Here is a 20,115-nt window from a genome sequence, read left to right on the forward strand (position 1 = left end):
TTCATTACAAAAAAAATAATATGTATAATTAGATGTTTTCAAACATTTGTAGAAACTTTGGTATTCTGTGTGTGTTTTTTTTATATAAAATAAACCTACTAAAAAAGAAAATAGTTTTTTTTGTTTATCAATATATTTATAGTTTGTGAAGTTACAGCAGCAGATGAAGGTGAAGGTGTGTCGTCGTTGCCGTCGTCTTTATCTCCCTCATTAGTACTTTAAGGTATTGTTTTTTTTCATTACAACTCTGTTAAAATCGAAGGTGGAAAGATATACTAGCGAAAGAATGAGAACCTATGTTGACAGATTGGAGTTGAGTTTTTTTTTCTTTGCCAACGAATAATTAATAAATGCTAAAGGACTCTAATAAAAACTGAAGGTGTTAACTGTATTTTAAAATAATTTCGGAACTATTGTAATTTGAGGAATTTAAAACCTTGTATTGATGGCCTACACCCTTTGCCACATAATTTCAAATGTAGCAGATGAAAATAAATGTTTTTCTGCCAACTGATAATTCAAATACAAAAGTGGTATATAGTGAAAACAATAATTATTATATCCGACTTCTACAGACGAAATTTTGAATAGTTTCGAAGTTATTAAAGATCTTTAAAACTTATATTTATAGGTCAACCTCTTTGTACATAATTTGGTCTGCAAACCTAATATGCGTGCATTTGATTAGAAAACATCTAAAATATATATTTCCTTTCTCAAAAATGAGTAATTCGATTCCTTTACTTTTTTTTGCAAAAATTCAAGTAGTGTTATTTCAAAAACAACACATGTTATATTTGTCTGATGAACTCAACTAAAGATCCTTCCAACTATAGATTCTTCTCCTTCTTTCATTTTGTTTAATGCATTTTGCTATGGATGAGTTCTACCACCTTCTCTTCTTTACTGAATACAAATTAAAAAAATACGGTGGGGTAATGGAGACAATGACTGAAAATTTCATACTTATGTATGTATGTAGTAGTATATGATTACACATGTTATGGAAAATAGAACCAATTCTATCATTGACAACATTCTTTATAAACATCCGTTTGATTCTGTTTTCAGTTGGTTCTTTTTTTGTTATTTTCATAAAAATGGCTAACTACTCAAAATAGTATTTTATATGTATGTTTATGAATTACTTGTGTGTGTGTGTTTGGGGGGGTTACATAAGTATATTAGAAAAAAACTTCTTGTTTTCTTTAAATTAAATTGACTATGCATTGTTTTGTTCTTTAACTATAATTATTCCTTTTTTTCTTGTTTTAGAAATTTCTTTTCACATCGACAGTACAACAAATAATATCTTTTCACACAATCTGCGCTTATTACAAAATTACACGAAAAGGCAAAAACAACTCACATTTTGTCTCCTCTCCTTCTTTCTCAAACATACACTGGTGACTGGTCATCCATTACATCAGGATTAAGTTTATCATCAAAGAAACGTCGAAACGTAAATTCGAAAAAGCCATGAAACTGTTTATCTGTATCATTGAACTCGTCACTACTCATATTCGAATCTGAACGTAATTTATCCGGATCGATGGGATCAAAGTTGGAAGTATCAGTTGGATGTTCAATCTTTGGAATATATGGAGCGATTTGACGTCTCATATCGGCAAAATCAACACCTTTAAAGTAATCATGAGCCTTAACTTCTTCGGCTTTTTTGCCAAGGCGTTTATCAGCCGATGTACAAAGCCGCAAAATTAAATCTTGCGCTTCGGGTAGTAGTTTAGCTTGTGGCGGTATATGTAGAGTCTTCTCCCAATTAATAACCTGTGGAAAACGTGATAGTGATGAATATTTTGTTTTTAATTACAGAAAAATAGTTTTTCATTACCTTTTGCTGTGTTTCGACTGGTGTATTGGCCAAAAATGGTGGTTGACCCACCAACATTTCATAAAGAATAACACCAACACTCCACCAATCACATAGTTGGGTATAACCACTGCGTTCAAGGACTTCAGGTGCAATATAATTTGGTGTACCCACCAATGAGTGGGCCAATACCCTTTGATGGTCGCGTAATCTCCGTCTGAAAATATAGAATAATGTAATAAAGTTATAATACAAGGTCTTCATGACTTGATGAAATCCTAAATTTAAGAATATAAGTAAATGTGAGACACGTAAATAAAAATCAGTTGTTGCTGTAGCAGTTTGTATGCTCGTTGTTCTGCTTAATCTGGCTCTGGGTCTATCAAGGGGATGTAACTACAAAGCTACTAGTTGAGTAATTTTGACAGGGCACTTGAAAAAGTACAGCGTGTCGTCGGGCCTATGCTGTATGATGGGAAGATGTATTGCGCAGTGTCATCGATCATTGACCTATAGAGATTCAGACGGCTGTACTATCCCCGGCGTAGTTGAGCCAAAACTACTCTGCTCCTCAGCTGCGATAGGTAGTGGATGTTGTGTGAGTGTCTGAGGACCACATTCACACGATAGTTGTTTATGGCATGTGCGACCTGCGGTAGACTTGCTAATCTAGGGGTTCTCTCTTGTAACGTTCAACCTCCCTTTCCAGATCAAGAAGATCCCTCCTGACATTCCGGGGCAGGGGTCCTATCCAACATATGTTGATTAAAATGGCTCTCACGGTAACACCCGAGCAAGTGCTGCAAACAAAACATGCCATTGTGTTGATGTACCAGAATAATCTTTGTCTATAAGGAGGTATCATGTTACAGTTCTTACGGCGCCATTTTGACAGGTTTTATATGTAGTCAACATGGGGTTATCATGAATGAAATTTCCCCGTGAGTTTTGTTTTTGTGCCGTTGCAACTTAAGGGAGAAAGTGAAAAAATTCACGGGGAATTGCCGTTCATGATAACCCCCTTTATCTGCGCCGCATGTACGGCCTGCTAGGGACTTGAGGACCTTGTTCCTACAACTCATCTTGTGGCAGATAGATGCCGGACGCCATGAACATGCTGTGGAATGTATAGTCGGAATTCTCATACCATCGACCATGACATTCAACTCTGTTCTCACCTCTGCCATCCGTGAGGTGAACAGAGTGCCCGTAGATTTAGTGGCGGATATTTGCATAATCCTCGCGTGGAAAAAGGTGGTAAGATCAGTCAAACAGCCTTCCACAAATGACATCAAGGTATCATCAGCATATTCGTTAAGATTTCAATGCCGTCTGGAGGGAGCGGAATACAGGAGAGGTTAAACAATTCCGGAGATATCACGCCACCTTGAGGAACTCCCTGTTTCACTATACGGGTTTTGGACTTCTTGTTCCTGAATTCCACGACCGACTAGCGTCCACACTTATAATTGATTATCCAACGTTTCAGACTTGGCCGGAGGGTTATTTGCTCAATGATCTCAAACAGCGTGGACGGCTTGACAGTATCAAAGGATTTTGATAAGTCAAGCGCCACCATCACTTTTTTGTCATACGGCTTGCTCTGGTTGAGTCTTTGACTAATATGTGTGGAGATAGCGTACAGCACTACACGTCGTACTGTGCAGCTTACGGAATCCATGCTGATGATCGGCAACTGGATAGCTGTTTGTGACGCTGGGACTAAAGCCTCAAGGGCCTTCGCTACCGGCGACAAAAGCGAAATCGGCCGATTCAACTTTGCTGGCATCCTTGCCCGGCATTAGTAGAGGGACCACCCAGTCCGTTTTCCAGACTTCGGGAACAATGAGGGTGGCTAGCGACAGTTTGAGGACTTTAGTGTTTCAGCATTACCATGGATATTCCATCAGGGCCAACGCTTTGGATGATTTAGCGTTCCTGATGGCATTCGCAACATCATACATTGTAAATTGTGACGGTTCATCCTCGGCAGGAAGAGATCTAATGCGACGTAGTACTCGTATCTTCGCCCTATCACTTCCAGAGAGGAGAGTGTCCCCCGCAGTCCCCTCGACAACAACCACACACGCAGCCTTTAACACCAGCCGTTGTTGTCCCAATTCCCGAAAATGCAGCCTTTTTGCAATTGAATTGCAATGGACTCCGAGGTAAGATCGAGGAGATAGTAGATTTTATGAGTCGGAAGAACATCAAGGTCGCGGCGGTGCAGGAAACCAAGCTGAACAACAACCACAGCTTAGAGCATTGCGATGGTTACAATGTTCTGAGGAAAGATCGCACCAGAAGTGGAGGTGGGGGATTGGCTTTCCTATTGCACCAGTCTGTCCAATACAGACCTATCTCGCTTGAGCCTGTCTCTAATGACCCATACATGGAATGTATGGGGGTAGCAGTCAGGTGTGGAGCTGCCGAGATAGAGTTGCTGAATGTATACATCCCGCCGAGAAATAGCTGTATCCATGATTATAGGCCTGACATTAGCCCGCTCTTGCAAGGTCATAATCGTCTGGTCCTGGGGGATTTTAATGCGCATCATGAGATGTGGCATTCGGCCCTCGGAAACGACCAGAGAGGTACAGCGCTGGCTGAGCAGATTGATAGCTCTACGTTTTGCACGGTCAATGAGGACGCCCCTACCAGAATTAGAGGAGAGTGTCACAGTTCGCCTGACATAACCATCGTGTCACCTGGTCTGACAAATGACGTTACCTGGCAACCCGTCATTTCCCTTGGATCAGACCATCTCCCCATAATTGTCTCCATTAGCAGACCACCCGACTTCATCACCTCTGAACGCCGCACGTTCGTCAATCATAAAAAAGCTGATTGGCCGAGTTTCAGAGAGTTCACCAATCACCGCTTCAGAGAATTGCCCAATCCTTCTGATGTTCGGGTAGCGGAAAGGACGTTCCGGGACATCATCACTGCTGCAGCCGCTCGCCATATCCCTGCTGGTCGAATACCCGAAGTAAGACCAAATTTCCCAGCAGAGGCGATCGGATTAGCAAACGAGCGTGATGAGCTTCGTCGTATCAACCCCAATGACCCCAGAGTCAGGGAGCTGACACTGGAAGTTAACAGGCTGGTCGGCGAGCATAAGCGGAACAAATGGTTAAATCATCTGAAGAGCTGCAACATTGGAGCCGGTATAGGTGAATTGTGGGCAACGGTTAAGTCACTCTCGAACCCTGGAAGAAGGGAAGATAGGACCTCAGTCACGTTTGGCGACGTTACGTTGACTGACCCGAAGAGGTGCGCAAGTAATTTCAATCGACAGTTTGTCGAGCATCCCGAGAGTGACAGGGCGAAGAGAAGAGTATTACGTCGCATCAGATCTCTTCCTGCCGAGGATGAACCACCACAATTTACAATGGATGATGTTGCCAATGCCATCAGGAACGCTAAATCATCCAAAGCGTTGGGCCCTGATGGAATCTCCATGGTAATGTTGAAGCAGCTGGATGAGCCGGGAGTCGAGTATCTCACCAAAGTCTTCAACTTGTCGCTAGCCACCCTCGTTGTTCCCGAAGTCTGGAAAATGGGCAGGGTGGTCCCACTACGGAAGCCAGGCAAGGATGCCAGCAAAAGTGAATCGTACAGACCGATTTCGCTTTTGTCGCCCGTAGCAAAGACACTTGAGGCCTTGATCCTCCCCAGTATCAGAAATAGCTATCAAGTTGCCGATCATCAACATGGATTCCGTAAGCAGCACAGCACGACAACAGCGCTGCACGCCGTTACCACATATATCTGTAAAGGACTCAACCAGAGACGGCCGTGCGATAGAACAGTGATGGTGGCTCTTGACTTATCAAAAGCCTTTGATACAGTCAGGCACTCCACGCTGTTTGAGGACATTGAGCAGACAACCCTCCGGCCAAGCTTGAAACGTTGGATAGTCAACTATATGTGTGGACGCCAGTCGTACGTGGAATTCAGGAATAAGAAGTCCAAACCCCGTAGAGTGAAACAGGGAGTTCCCCAAGGTGGGGTGATATCTCCGGAACTGTTTAACCTCTACCTCTCCTGTATTCCACCCCCTCCAGACGGCATTGAGATCGTGACGTATGCGGATGATTACACGATCTTGGCGTCGGGTACCTATCCTGATGACATCTGTGAGAGACTGAACAACTATTTAACTGATCCTACCACCTTTTTCCATTCGAGGAATATGCAGATTTCCCCCACAAAATCTACAGCCACTCTGTTCACCACATGGACAGCGCAGTTTGGACGTGAGTTGAATGTCGTGGTCGACGGTAGCAGAATTCCGACCACAAACTGCCCTAAAATTTTAGGGGTCACATTCGACACTACATTCACGTCGTGCGCACACGCCACAGCTATCTGCGACAAGTTGAAAAGTAGGAACAAGGTCCTCAAGTCCCTGGCCGGCAGCACTTGGGGTGCAGATAAAGAAACCTTGTTGACCACATATAACGCGATAGGTCGGTCTGTGGTAAGCTATGCGGCTCCAGTCTGGTCCCCGAGATTGTGTGATTCGAACTGGAAAAAGATTCAAACTTGCCAAAATGCAGCCCTGAGAACAGCGACAGGGTGCCTCCTCAAATCTTCAGTGGACCATCTACATGAGGAGGCAAAAATTCTTCCTGTAAAGCAACACAATGAGATGCTTTCGTTGCAGTACCTGCTTGGATGTTATCGTGTGAGCCATCCCAATCACCATCTTGTGGGTAGGCCCGGCCCATTCAGGGAGATCAGGAAGGATATCCATGCTCTAGAGGGAGAGGTCCAACGATACAGGAGAGAACCCCTAGATCAACAAGCATATCAAGCAGGATTGAATAGCATTCACACGGACGCAGTTGCCAAGGCCTTAAGCAATTATAGTGTGAATAAAGTACATCCTCCATCTATCGCAGCTGAGGAGCGTCAGCTGCCACGACAAACTAGAGTAGTTTTGGCCCAACTACGCTCGGGATATTGCAGTCGCCTAAATTCTTATTGGGCGGAAATCGATCGCACCGTGCAAGACATCTGCCCAGTATGCGGCATGGGCCCACACGACACACAACACCTTTTTAACTGCCCCGCCAAACCTACCCATCTAACTCCAGTGGATCTATGGCTACATCCCATATAAGCAGCCACTTTTCTTGAACTGGAGATAGACCCAGAGCCAGATTGAACAGAGGAACGAACAAATAAACATAACAAAAACACTGTTACAACAACAACAACAACATCACTTCCAGAGTGGTCGACAAACTGGCAATTGAAAAAAAACTTGCGCTCCTCTTCGGAACTGTCGTAACGTAATATCGTGTATCTCCCTTCTTTCCAGGGTTCGAGAGTGACTTAAACGTTGCCCACAATTTATTTATTCCGGCTCCAATGTTGCAACTCTTCAGAAGATTTAACCACTACGACCAACCTGTTGACTTCCAGTGGTAGCTCCCCGACTCTGGGGTCACTGGGGTGGGTACGACGAAGCTCAGCACGCTAATTTGCTAATCCTGTCGCCTCTGCTGGGAAGTTTGGTCTCATTTCGGGTATTCGACCATGGTTGACGGTATCGAAGGCCTTGGATAGGTCAAGTGAACCTGTTCTGGTTCAGTCATCGAATGATATGTATGGATATGTTGTGTAATGCTGTTGTGGTGCTGTACATTTTCCGGAATCCAAACTGATGTTGAGCAACTGGAAAACAACTTCTAATCATGGGAATATTTACAACTGGCGACGATTCGACTTGCTTCCGCTGACTTCTGATCTTTAATAGCGGGACCACCCTGCCAACTTTCCAGTCTTCTGGAAAGTGGACCCAACTATTTGGATGATTTCGGGCTTTATTTATTTACTTTTTATCTATTTATCTATTTATCTATTTATCTATTTATCTATTTATCTATTTATCTATTTATCTATTTATCTATTTATCTATTTATCTATTTATCTATTTATCTATTTATCTATTTATCTATTTATCTATTTATCTATTTATCTATTTATCTATTTATCTATTTATCTATTTATCTATTTATCTATTTATCTATTTATCTATTTATCTATTTATCTATTTATCTATTTATCTATTTATCTATTTATCTATTTATCTATTTATCTATTTATCTATTTATCTATTTATCTATTTATCTATTTATCTATTTATCTATTTATCTATTTATCTATTTATCTATTTATCTATTTATCTATTTATTTATTTATTTATATATTTATTTATTTATCTATCTATCTATCTATCTATCTATCTATCTATCTATCTATCTATCTATCTATCTATCTATCTATCTATCTATCTATCTATCTATCTATCTATCTATCTATCTATCTATCTATCTATCTATGTATTTATTTATTTATTTATTTATTTATTTATTTTTTTATTTATTTATTTATTTATTTATTTATTTATTTATTTATTTATTTATTTATTTATTTATTTATTTATTTATTTATTTATTTATTTATTTATTTATTTATATAACACTTCTTTTCACCCTATCACTCTCGGAGTGACACCCCGAAGGGACACGGGAGACTTATCTCATATCCCTACTAATCAACGTTCTCATGAAGGTGATCTGAACCAAGGGAAATGGCTAGTTGCCAGTACACACATGTTTTTAGGCCGGTTGCAACAATGTTGATATTTGGCGAGCTATGACAATCTCCTCTTATCCTCGTAGGAGCGTCTTCGTCCACTGTGTGGTGCTATCAACTTGCTCGGCCAGAGCTATAACCCTCTGTTTTTTTGTTTAGAAAAATACTAAATAATAATTACATAATAACTCACCTTTCCAATACGGTAGGTTTTTGTCCATTATCAGAAAAGTCCTCCCACGGTTCCATAGAATCCTGTCTAGCATGGTTGCCTATAGCGAGAAAAAAAAACAACAACAATTAAATCATAAATCTCTCTATAGAATCCGGTAAACATACCATTCTCCTGATAATATTTAGAATTATGGGTCCATCGAAAACCAGTGCATAAACCAAAATCGGTTAATTTAATATGGCCATCCCTATCGATTAGTATATTGTCAGGTTTTATATCCCTGCAAAAAAAAAAGAAAATAAACCCTATAAATATCCTGTTGTTTAAACTAGTATGCCTTTAGTAACAAACCTGTGAATAAAGCCCATCTTATGTACACTCTCAACGGCACATGTTAGCTCGGCAATATAGAAACGGGCCAATGGCTCTTCAAATATGCCCTTTTTAATTAAGAGCGACATCAAATCGCCACCTACACACAACAAAGAAACATATAAATTTAGTTTATAACTTTTCTCCAATCCTTCATGTCTTTCTTTCTCTCTCTCTCTTCCAACTTACCCGGTATGTAGTCCATCACAAAATACAAATTATCCTTATCCTGAAAACTATAGTAGAGTTTCACGACCCAATTATTATCTGCCTCTGCCAAAATATCACGTTCTGCCTTTACATGGGCCACCTGATTGCGTTTCAATACGTCCGCTTTGCGCAACGTTTTCATGGCATACAAATGATTGGTGGTATCGATTTTACGCACTAAGGTAACCTCACCGAACGCCCCCACACCAATGGGTTTTATCTTAACAAACATACTCTTGTCCATTTTTGCCCGCTTCAGGCGTATATAATTGCTCTCCTTTTGATTGAGCATTTTACGCATCTCAACCTGAGTTTGTGTGGACAGACCTATTTTCAACATTTCCTTTTCCAATTGATTTTTCCGGAAGGTTCTTTGTTTGTACGATTTGAGAACATTTTCAATATGTTGCTCCATGTAGAATTTGAAAGCCTGTGGTGAGTATTGACGTATGCGACATTCTTTGCGTTCTTCTTCTTTTTCTTTGGAAACTTTCTTTCGTTCAGGTATGGGTGAGGCATGTTTAATTTTCTTGACATTTTCGGGAGGACTTGATTTGCCAGCACATGAAGCTGTTGCGCCGCCCCCAGATGAGGATGACGCCACAGATTCCCCACCACTGCCAGAATTATTTTGGCTTGGTTTGCTGGGTGGTATGGGAGGTGTGGTGGCTAAATTACTATTCGTAATGGGAGAAAGATTGTTATTATTGGTTCCAGCTCCACCACCACAACCCGTCGCTGCCGCTCCACCGCCACCACCACTATTCGCTGCCGATCGCGTTTCCATGATGTTGTTATTGCTGTTAATATCATGTGGCGAAGACGAAGGTAATGGATGAGGGGGTGGTGGTGCAGCTACCGCTGACCGTGTACTTTGATAGGGAGGTGGTGGCGGCAATTGTCGGCCACCTCCTACAACAGGCACAATCGCTGGTGGTTTTTGTTGAGCGGCAGCAGCTAAAACTGCAGCCGCCCTCAATTGAGCTTGGATTTGTTGTTGTTGCTGAATTGCAGCCTGTTGATGATGCTGTTGCTGGTGGTGCTGGGCAGCCTTGGCTTGCATACTTTTGGCATACGAAGGCGGTTCGGCACATGGCGACTTTGTCATAACAGTGCCGTTCAACGCATTGGCAATTAGGGGAGGAGTGGTAGGTGTTGGCGGTGTTGATTTACTAGCTACAGGATGTGTGGTTGGTACACCACCGGCCAGTAAGGGTGATTGTTGCTGCTGTTGTTGCACGACAGCTGGGCTTTTTTGCGGATATGATGGCGGTGCTGGAAGTATGTGGACTGGAGAATTACACGCGGAGGCTGTAACTGGAGACTGTGGTGCGACTGCCGTCTGTAGGACAGGCTTTTGCACCTGAGTTGACTTGACACTTTGCATAATGATGGGTTGTTGTGACCGTGTGGGATAGACACGGGGTTGTGGCCTCGCCACTGATGATGATGGCTGCAACGGTGGTGGTGGAAGAATTGCACTGTTTGTTACCGTTATAGGGCTCGGAGAACCAGCTGAGGTTGCTGAATAAATACCACTACTCGGTGATTTTCGATAATCCGACTGAGACTGTGTAGGAGATTGCCGGGACTGTATTGATGCGTTGTAACTGGGTGGCGGAGCTGATGTAGGAACAACCACCCCCGTTGTTAAGGGATAGGGTGGAGGCGGTTCTACAGCATTACCACCTCCCGCCTGATATAGACTGAGCGCTTTCATCTGTTGCGTCAGCTGTTGTTGAGCTTTAATACCATTTTGTGGTATAACGGGCGATGTGCCACGTGTCGGATTCGGTGTTATTGCTGCCGGACGGGTTGTCGCCGGCGAACGACGTTTATAAATTTGAGTTGATGATGGTGGCGGAGGTGGTGGTGTGGCTGAATTGCCACTAGTTGGATTTCGAGGTGGTGGTGCAGGCGGTGCAACATCGCTAAAATTTGATGGTGATGGTGAATATTGACCAGTACTAGCACGACTGGCACACGTTACTTGTTGATGTGAATGTGGACTATCTGAACGTGAACTACCCGCTCCCGAATCCAGTGCTGGACTGCAGCGTATATAATTTTGGTGTAGTTCACGTTCGATGCTTGCTTTGCGTATGAGTTTTGTTGGTACAATGGAGGGTGGCATTACTTTTGGCACATGTCCATTGAGCTGTTGTGCTGTGTTGGGTTGTAAGGAGGCAGGTGATGGTGTGACCGATGATGGAGGTGGCTCCATCGGCGGTTTGACGTGATGGTATTCGGGTGCATCGGATCGACCATTGGCAGCGGGATATCGTAAGTGACCAAAATTCTGGAAACAAAAAAGAAAATGTCAATTAGTTTCGATACCATTGGAAATTGAAGGGAATGATTGCGCTCCGTTTGAATCCTAAAATCTGATGCAATAAAAAGAAAAGACTCTATAAGTATTAAAGTCTCGATTGATGTCGTCTTGGTAGAATTTTTAACCGAAAAGCTTAAAGCTTTAGACCCACATGGAGTATTCCTGCAAATGCTGAAAGTATTGGAAGAGCGAGAAGTCGGAAATGTGTCTCATATAAACAATGGTTTCAGACTTCAAGTATGTTTGGACGAAATCGGTTTCAGACTCTTTTGAAGACAATTTAGTATGTGTGTATACCTGTTTGCTTCAATTACCCCTCACAAAAGTTCAAAAGTTTTTGCTTAAATGGTCCACACGATAACTATTGAAGGGAGTTACCAATTTGGATCAAATTTGGGACATCGTAATATTTCTTCCAGATATAGATCAGGTTCGGATATGAACTACTATTTTGGGTACATCTAACACAAAATTTTCGCAAAAGCGCAGTTTAAGGACATTTCTCGGATTGTTTTTAAATTGTTTGCAGTTGTTGTAACGGCATTTAATATGTTTGTTAAGTTCAAGTTAGTTGAGTAGGCTTGGCTGGACAGTTGAAAAGGTGCAGGGTGTCGTGTGGGCATGTGTCGCATGCTGGGCAGATGTTTTGCACGGTGTACAAAATTCTTTCCGAGTAGGAATACACGGTGCTCTTGAAACAATTTTAAATGGAAGGTGCTTACACCTCGGAAATTTTTGCGGATTCTGAAACTACAATGTTTATAGATGAGAACAATCAAAAAACAAAAAAAAATCGCCGGAGCGCGTTTTAAATAAATCGCGATTTAAGTTGACATTTTTAGGGGTTGTTTAGGTTTTCGCGATTTTGCTTAGAAACCACATTTCCTATCAAAATGGGACTAAAACAAATGTTGTAGATATGAAAATTCTCTACAAAATTGACATTTATGATATTCTAGTCGGTTTTACCGTTTTTGAGATATAGAAGTTCAAATTGGGACAATTCAAATTCAATTCAATTCTGTATCGCCCCCTTATAAAACAATGTCATGACTGCAAATTCCCAACTTAAACTTATATATCTAAAAAAATGTTACAACTAAGGATAAGTTACTTAAGCCGGTCTTGTAGAGAATTTTCACAGCTTTAAGATTTTCTCAGGTCACATGTCGATACGACTTACCGTATTCAAGCAAATTCGCGAAACCCTAACAAAAAAAAACTAAAAATGTAAACTGAGCTTCCTTATCTCAAAAATAGTACAAGTTGGAAACAAATGATAAACGTCAATCCTCTAGAGAATTTTGACAGCTACAACATTTTCTTTAGCTCCATTTCGATTGGACTTGCGGTTTTCAAGCAAAATCGTAAAAACCTAAAAAACACTTAAAAATGTGAATTTTGACCGCGATTTATTTTAAAATCCCTAAAGCGATTTTTTCTTGTTTTTGGATTTTTCTCATCTATGAACACTGCTAATTCAGAATTCACAAAAACTTTCCCTGTGTAAGCGGTTTTCATCAAAAGTTAGTTAGCACCCTACATGACATTGTTTTATAAGGGGGCGATACAGTCAGTGCATTGTCCCAAATTGAACTTCTATATCTTAAAAATAGTAAAAACTACGAAAATACCATAAAGGTCGATCTTGTAGAGAATTTTCATAGCTTCAATATTTGTTTTAGTCCCATTTTGATAGGAAATGCGGTTTCTAAGCAAAATCGCTAAAACCTAAGCAACCCCTAAAAATGTCAACTTAAATCGCGATTTTCTTTTGATTGTTCTCATCTATGAACATTGTAGTTTCAGAATCCGCAAAAACTTCCGAGGTGTAAGCACCACTCATTTAAAATTGTTTCAAGAGCACCGTGAATATAGACGGCTGCTTCATCCCGAGCGTAGTTTAGTCAAAACTACTCTCGTTTGTCGTGGCAACTGACGCTCCTCAGCTGCGATTGATGGGAGATGTTCTCCAAGGACAGTATTCACACGACAATTGTTTATGTCATCTGCGACTGCATCTGTGTTCTGTTTTCTGTTCGAAGGACTTTGATGGACTTGTTGATCTAGGGGTTCTCTCTTGTAAAGTTGGACCTCTCTTTCAGAATAATGAAAATACCTCCTCACATGTCTGGTTTGATGGGTCCTATCCAGCATATGTCACCCGAGCCAGTACTACAACGAAGGCATGCCATGTGTTGCTGTGCTGTAATGTAGATGGTCCACTGAAGACATGAGGAGCACCCTGTTGCAGTTCTCAGTGCGGCGTTCTGATTAGTTTTAATATTTTTCTATTGCGTTGCATTTTTATTCGCTGACCATAGTGGCGCCGCATATCGTACCACAGATCGACATATCGCGTATGGGGGTAGCGGTAAGGTGTGGATCCGCCGAGATAGAACTGCTGAATGTGTATATCCCGCCGGTCAATAGCTGTGCCCCGCGTTATTTGCCTAACATCAGGCCTCTGTTGCGAGGTGATAACCGGCTGGTCCTAGGAGATTTCAATGCACATCACGAGCTATGGCATTCAGCTCTAGGGAATGCCCAGAGAGGTACGGATCTGGCTGAGCAAATAGATAGCTCCACATTCTGCACTGCGAACGAGGACGCACCCACCAGGATTAGAGGAGACTGCCACAGTTCGCCTGACATATCCATCGTGTCACCTGGTCTGACGAATGACGTGACATGGCAACCCGTCATTTCCCTTGGGTCGGACCATCTCCTAATCCTCATGTCCATAAACAGACCACCAGACTTCATAACCTCTGAACGCCGCACTTTCATTAATCATGGAAAAGCGGATTGGCAAAGTTTCAGAGAGTTCACTAATCAACGCTTCAGAGAACTGCCCAGTCCCTCTGATGTTCGGATAGCGACCGGGCGAAGAGCAGTGTTTTGCGTCGTTTGCGATCTCTTCCAGCCGAAGAAGAACCACCACAATTTACGATGGATGATGTTGCAGATGTTATCCGAGGCGCAAAGTCATCCAAAGCGCCTGGACCTGACGGAATTTCTATGGTGATGCTAAAACAGCTGGATGACCCAGGAGTCGAGTATTTAAGTAAGGTCCTCAACTTATCGTTAGCCACCCTAATAGTTCCCGATGCCTGGAAGATGGGCAGGGTGGTCCCGCTGCTGAAACCTGGCAAAGATGCCAGTAAAGGTGAGTCGTACAGGCCGATTTCACTTCTATCACCAGTAGCAAAGATACTCGAGGCATTACTCCTCCCCAGCATCAGAACGTGTTATCCAGTTGCAGATCATCAACACGGGTTTCAGAAGCAGCACAGTACCACAACAGCACTGCACGGCATTTCCACATATATTGGACGAGGACTCAACCAGGACAAACCATGTCACAGAACAGTGATGGTAGCATTGGATCTGACCAAAGCGTTTGATACGGTCGGCCATGCTAGGCTGTTCGAGGATATCGAGAATACTACCCTCCGGCCTTGTCTGAAACGCTGGGTCATCAATTATTTGTGTGGTCGCCAGTCAAACGTGGAATTCAGAGACAGGAAGTTCAAACCCCGTAGGGTGAAGCAGGGAGTTCCTCAAGGAGGGGTGATATCTCCGGAACTGTTTAACCTCTATCTCTCTGCAATTACACGCCCTCCCGACGGCATTGATCTTGTAGAGTTTTTCCACGCGAGGAATATGAAAATATCCACCACTAAGTCAACAGCCACATGGACGGCGCAAATGAAGCTCCCACTGAATGTGCAGGTCGACGGTGCAACTATTCCGACCACAAACTACCCCAAAGTCCTAGGGGTCACATTCGATAGCATGTATAAGTCGTCCCAGCATACTACAGTTATCTGCGATAAGCTGAGAAACAGGAACAAAGTCCTCAAGTCCCTAGCCGGCAGCACTTGGGGTGCGGATAAAGAAACCTTGTTAACCACATACAACGCGATAGGCCGGTCTGTGGTAAGCTATGCGGCGCCAGCGTGGTTTGCTAACGTAAGTGATACGCAATGGGATAAACTACAAATCTGCCAGAATGCTACCCTGAGAGCAGCTACAGGGTGTCACCGCATGTCTGCAGTGGACCATTTACATGAGGAGACAAAGATCCTTCCTGTGAGTCGTCACAACAGGATGTTGACGATGCAGTACTTGCTTGGATGCTATAGGCAAGACCACCCAAATCACCATCTGGTGGATATGCCTGAACCCCCCAGGCGAGTTAGGGAGGATTATAGGGATCTAGAGAGAGAGGTCCAAAGATATAAAAGAGAACCTCTAGATCAACGTGCATACCAGGCAGGTTTAAGAGACATTCATACTAATGCGGTTGCAGAGGCTCTGGCAGCCTACAGTGTGAATATAGTCCTCGAAGATCATCCATCACCCGTGGCAGCGGAAGAACGGCAGCTGCCAAGACAAACGAGAGTCGTGTTGGCGCAACTTAGATCTGGTTGGTGCAGCCGCCTCAATTCTTACTGGGCCAGGATTGATGGCACGCGGAATATTTGCCCAGCATGTTGCACCGGTCCGCATACTACGCAGCACCTGTTTAACTGCCCAGCCAACCCGACTGACTTAACTCCTCTCTCTCTTTGACTAATCCAATTCAGGTGGCGTCCTTTCTGAGCTTGGAGCTGGAGGCAGAGCCGAATCAATAAAATAAAGATTTACATGTACTTGTAGAAGCTGCTACAACAACAACAACATATCGCGTTATATGTCGTCAGCAAGGTTTCTTTATCTGCACCCAAATGCCTTGTTCCTACATCTCAGCTTGTCGCAGATAGCTGTGGCTTGCGCGAACGACGTAAACATTTTAGGGGCAATCTTGGGATAGTTAGTGGTCCGAATTGTGCTTCCATCGACCATGACATTCAACTCAGCACTCACCTTTGTACTCCATGTGGTGAACAGAGTGGTCGTAGATTGAGTGGTGGATATTTGCATTTTCCTCGCGTAAAAAAGGTGATAATATCAGCCAAATAGGAGGTCAGCCTTTCACAAATGACGTCAAGGAAGCTACCTGACGCCTAGATCGTACAATCATCCGCATACATTACGATCTCTATGCCGTCACAGGAGAGGTAGAAGTTAAACAGTTCCGGAGATATCATTCCACCTTGAGGGACTCCCTGTTTCACTCACAAAAGCGAAATTCGTCTGTACGATTCACTACTGCTGACATCCTTGCCTGGCTTCATTAGCGGAACCACCCTGCCATTTTACAGACTTCGGGAACCATGTGGTTGGCTAGCGACAGGTGGAGAACTTTGGTGATATACTCAACTTAAAGCTTATCCAACTGTTTAAGCATTACCATGGAGATTCCATCAGGGCCCAATGCTTTGGATGATTTAGCGGCGTTCCTGATGACATTCACAACTTCATCCATTATAAATGTTGGTGGTTCGTCCTCGGCAGGAACACATCTAAAGCGACGTAGTACTCTTTTCTTAGCCCTGTCTCACCAAGAGTGCTGGACAAACTCTCGACTGGAATAACTTGCACACCTCTTCGGAATAGTCAACGAAACGTGACTGAGGTCTAATCGTCCTTCTTTCCAGAGTTCGATAATGACTTAACCATTACCCACAATTCGCTTATTCCGGTTCCAATGTTACAACTCTTCAGTGATTAAACCACTTGTTCCGCTTATGCTCACCGGCCAACCTGTTAACTTTCAGCATCAGCTCTCTGACTCTGTTGTCACTGAGTTTGGTTCGACGAAGTTCATTATGCTAATTTGCTAATCCCGTCGCCTCTGCTGGGAAATTTGGTCTAACTAGGTAGTCGACCAGCAGGTTACTGCTAGCGACTGCGCAGTGATGATGTCTCGGAACGTCCTTTCCGCTAACCAAACATCAAAAATATTGGGAAGATACCTGAAACTCGGCCAATTGGTTATGAAAGTGAGTCGTTTAGAGATGATGAAATCCAGCGGTCTGCTGTTGGAGACAATCATGGGGAGATTGTCTGACCCAAGAGAAACGACGGATTGGCAGGTAACGTAATTTGTTAGACCAGTTTATACGACGGTTATATCTGTGAACTGTGACACTCCCCTCTGGTAGGAGTGTCCTCATTGACTGTGCAAAACGTAGTGCTATCAATCTACTCGGCTAGGTCGTTTCTGAGGACCGAATGCCACAACTCAGGATGCGCATTAAAATCCACCTAGAAAAACTCGAGGCCTTCTAAAAACGGATTAATGTTTGACTTATAACCTGAAATATATAGCCTATCGGCGGGGTGTTTACGTTAAGCAGCTCTACCTCGGCAGTTTCCCACCTGACTGATACCCCGCATACATGCCATGCGGGGGTCATTAGAGCTAGGCGCAAGCGAGATAGGTCCGTATTGAACATTCTTGTGCAATAGAAAAGCTAATCCCTCACCTCCACTTCTTTTGCGATCCTTCCTCAGTACGTTACAACAATCGCAACGATGTATGTAGCTGTTGAGCTTGGTTCCCTGCGCCGCCGCGAACTTGATATTTTTCCAACTCATAAAATCCACTATTTCCTCGATCATACTTCGAAGTCTATATCAATGAAATTGAAAAAAGAATGTATTTTCAGCGATTCAAACAGCAACGGCTGGTGTTAATGGTTGAGTGTGCTCTTGGGGGCGACTGTCGGGGAGTTTTGTTAACGGTGGGTGCCTGTTTCTACGCAGAATGCAGCAATATAATCCCTGTAGTAATCCCTCACATAAATGAGTCCAGATCAAACCCAGAGATAGTCCGACTTCGGGCTTCTATTGCATCTCACCGGAGTTTGAGTCATCCGAGCACATCCATATTGTTACTGGGGTTTCCTCCGTCCCGCCATGGACCAAAAGAATCCGAAGCATGCCTTCTTGGATATGCTGCTCCCAACAAAGAAAAAACTGTAAAAATTCAGGCATGTGTGCAATGGCAGTCGCTGGCCCGAACACGATTTTTGTGTGGTTCTGGGTCAATCCGTCATCGAAAAACCCGCCGCCGAGGGATTGCATTGATGTAGTAGGTTGTCCTCTCGGATGATGGCCTAAAACCCCAACCGAATAAAAATCACCATAAATTAAGAATTGAGTATCCGGCCTGCTCAAATGTTTCCTTACTTACTAAGTTGGCCCATTACAGAACATTTGTTCCATAGACCAAACTAAGAAAAGATCTCCATTCCTCTCTGTTTTTCGCTTGACTTTTTGGAATACCGCGCCTTTTCATTTCTTCATCCACTTGTATTCTACATCGAAACTTAGGCCTGCCGATTCTGCGTGCACCGCAATGTGGCATGTTTTCATACGCCTTTTTAGCGGGTTCATCATCACTCATTCTCATGATATGGCCTAGCCAACGCAATCGTTGCATCTCAATACGTTTAACTATATACATGTCTTTGTATAGCTGATATAGCTCGTGGTTCATACGACGTCGATATTCACCGTCAACGCAAATCGGTCCGTAGATCTTTCGAAGAATTTTCCTCTCAAACACACCAAGCACTGCCTTATCTGCTTGCGCAAGTACCCATGCTTCAGAGCCATACATTAGCACGGGTAGTATCAGCGTTTTGTATAGTGTTATTTTTGTTTGACGAGATGTGGCTTTGTTTTTAAATTCCTTATTTAAACCATAGCAGCATCTGTTGGCCAATACAATTCTTCTTCTTATTTCACAACTGATGTTGTTTGTTGTGTTTATGGCAGTGCCGAGGTAGACGAAGTCTTTAACTACCTCAAAATTGTAGGTACTAACTTCCACGGTTGGTCCGAGCTCTATGGACGCTTTGCGCGTCGACACCATCAATTTGGTATTTTCGCCGTTTACCGCCAGACCCACTTTCGCAAATTCTGCTTCGACCTTCCTAAAGGTATCAGTTACTTCCTTTACTGATCGTCCCATGATGTCTATGTCATCAGCATAAGCAAGTAACATGTGGCTATTGGTGTAGATTGTACCATTTCTTTTGACATTTCCAGCAAAATGTTGAATAGGTCACACGAAAGGCTGTCTCCTTGTCTGAAACCTCTTTTGGTACAAAATTCTTCGGAGAGGTTCTTTCCAATTTTAACTGAGGACCTAGTATCAGTTAAAGTCATCTTACAAAGCCGGATGAGCTTTGCGGGGATACCAAATTCAGACATTGCATGGAATACTTTTGATCGGAGGGGACTGTCGAATGCTGCTTTATAATCGACAAAAAGGTGATATGTGTCGATCTGCATCTCTTGGGTCTTCTCTAGGATTTGCCGCAGGGTAAATATCTGGTCAATGGTGGACTTGCCAGGTCTAAAGCCACATTGGTATGGTCCAATTATTTCGTTGACCATTGGCTTTAGTCGTTCGCACAATATCCCTGACACTATCTTATAGGCAATAGGGAGAAGACTTATGCCCCTATAGTTGGAGCATAAAGTCTTATCTCCTTTATTGAGGACTGGACATAGGATGCTCAGGTTCCAATCGTCGGGTACACGTTCTTCCTGCCAGATGGTGCTAACTAGCTGATGCATACACCTTATCAGCGCTTCGCATCCGGTTTTAAACAGCTCGGCTGGTAAGCCATCGGCTCCTGCTGCTTTATTATTCTTCAGCCGGTTGATTGCTGTTTTTACCTC

At 43.0% G+C, this 20,115-nt stretch overlaps 1 protein-coding gene across 3 annotated transcripts in view; it reads right to left on the bottom strand.

Moving 5' to 3' along the window:
* Positions 1-854: 854 nt before the first annotated feature.
* Positions 855-20,115, bottom strand: part of wts (serine/threonine-protein kinase warts) — a 47,989-nt gene continuing 28,728 nt past the window's right edge. For all 3 annotated transcript variants that reach the window (XM_073962084.1, XM_073962083.1, XM_073962082.1), the window contains exons 3-8: positions 9,177-11,496; positions 8,967-9,087; positions 8,780-8,895; positions 8,634-8,712; positions 1,853-2,048; positions 855-1,788 (exon numbers count right to left, since the gene is read on the bottom strand). In XM_073962084.1, coding sequence (XP_073818185.1) covers positions 1,393-1,788; positions 1,853-2,048; positions 8,634-8,712; positions 8,780-8,895; positions 8,967-9,087; positions 9,177-11,496 — 3,228 coding nt within the window. In that variant the 3' untranslated portion in view covers positions 855-1,392. The remainder of the gene's footprint in view (positions 1,789-1,852; positions 2,049-8,633; positions 8,713-8,779; positions 8,896-8,966; positions 9,088-9,176; positions 11,497-20,115) is intronic.

This window comes from Musca autumnalis, unplaced genomic scaffold (assembly GCF_047663935.1).
Source record: "Musca autumnalis isolate F117 unplaced genomic scaffold, ASM4766393v1 scaffold_1, whole genome shotgun sequence".
NCBI lineage: Eukaryota > Metazoa > Arthropoda > Insecta > Diptera > Muscidae > Musca > Musca autumnalis.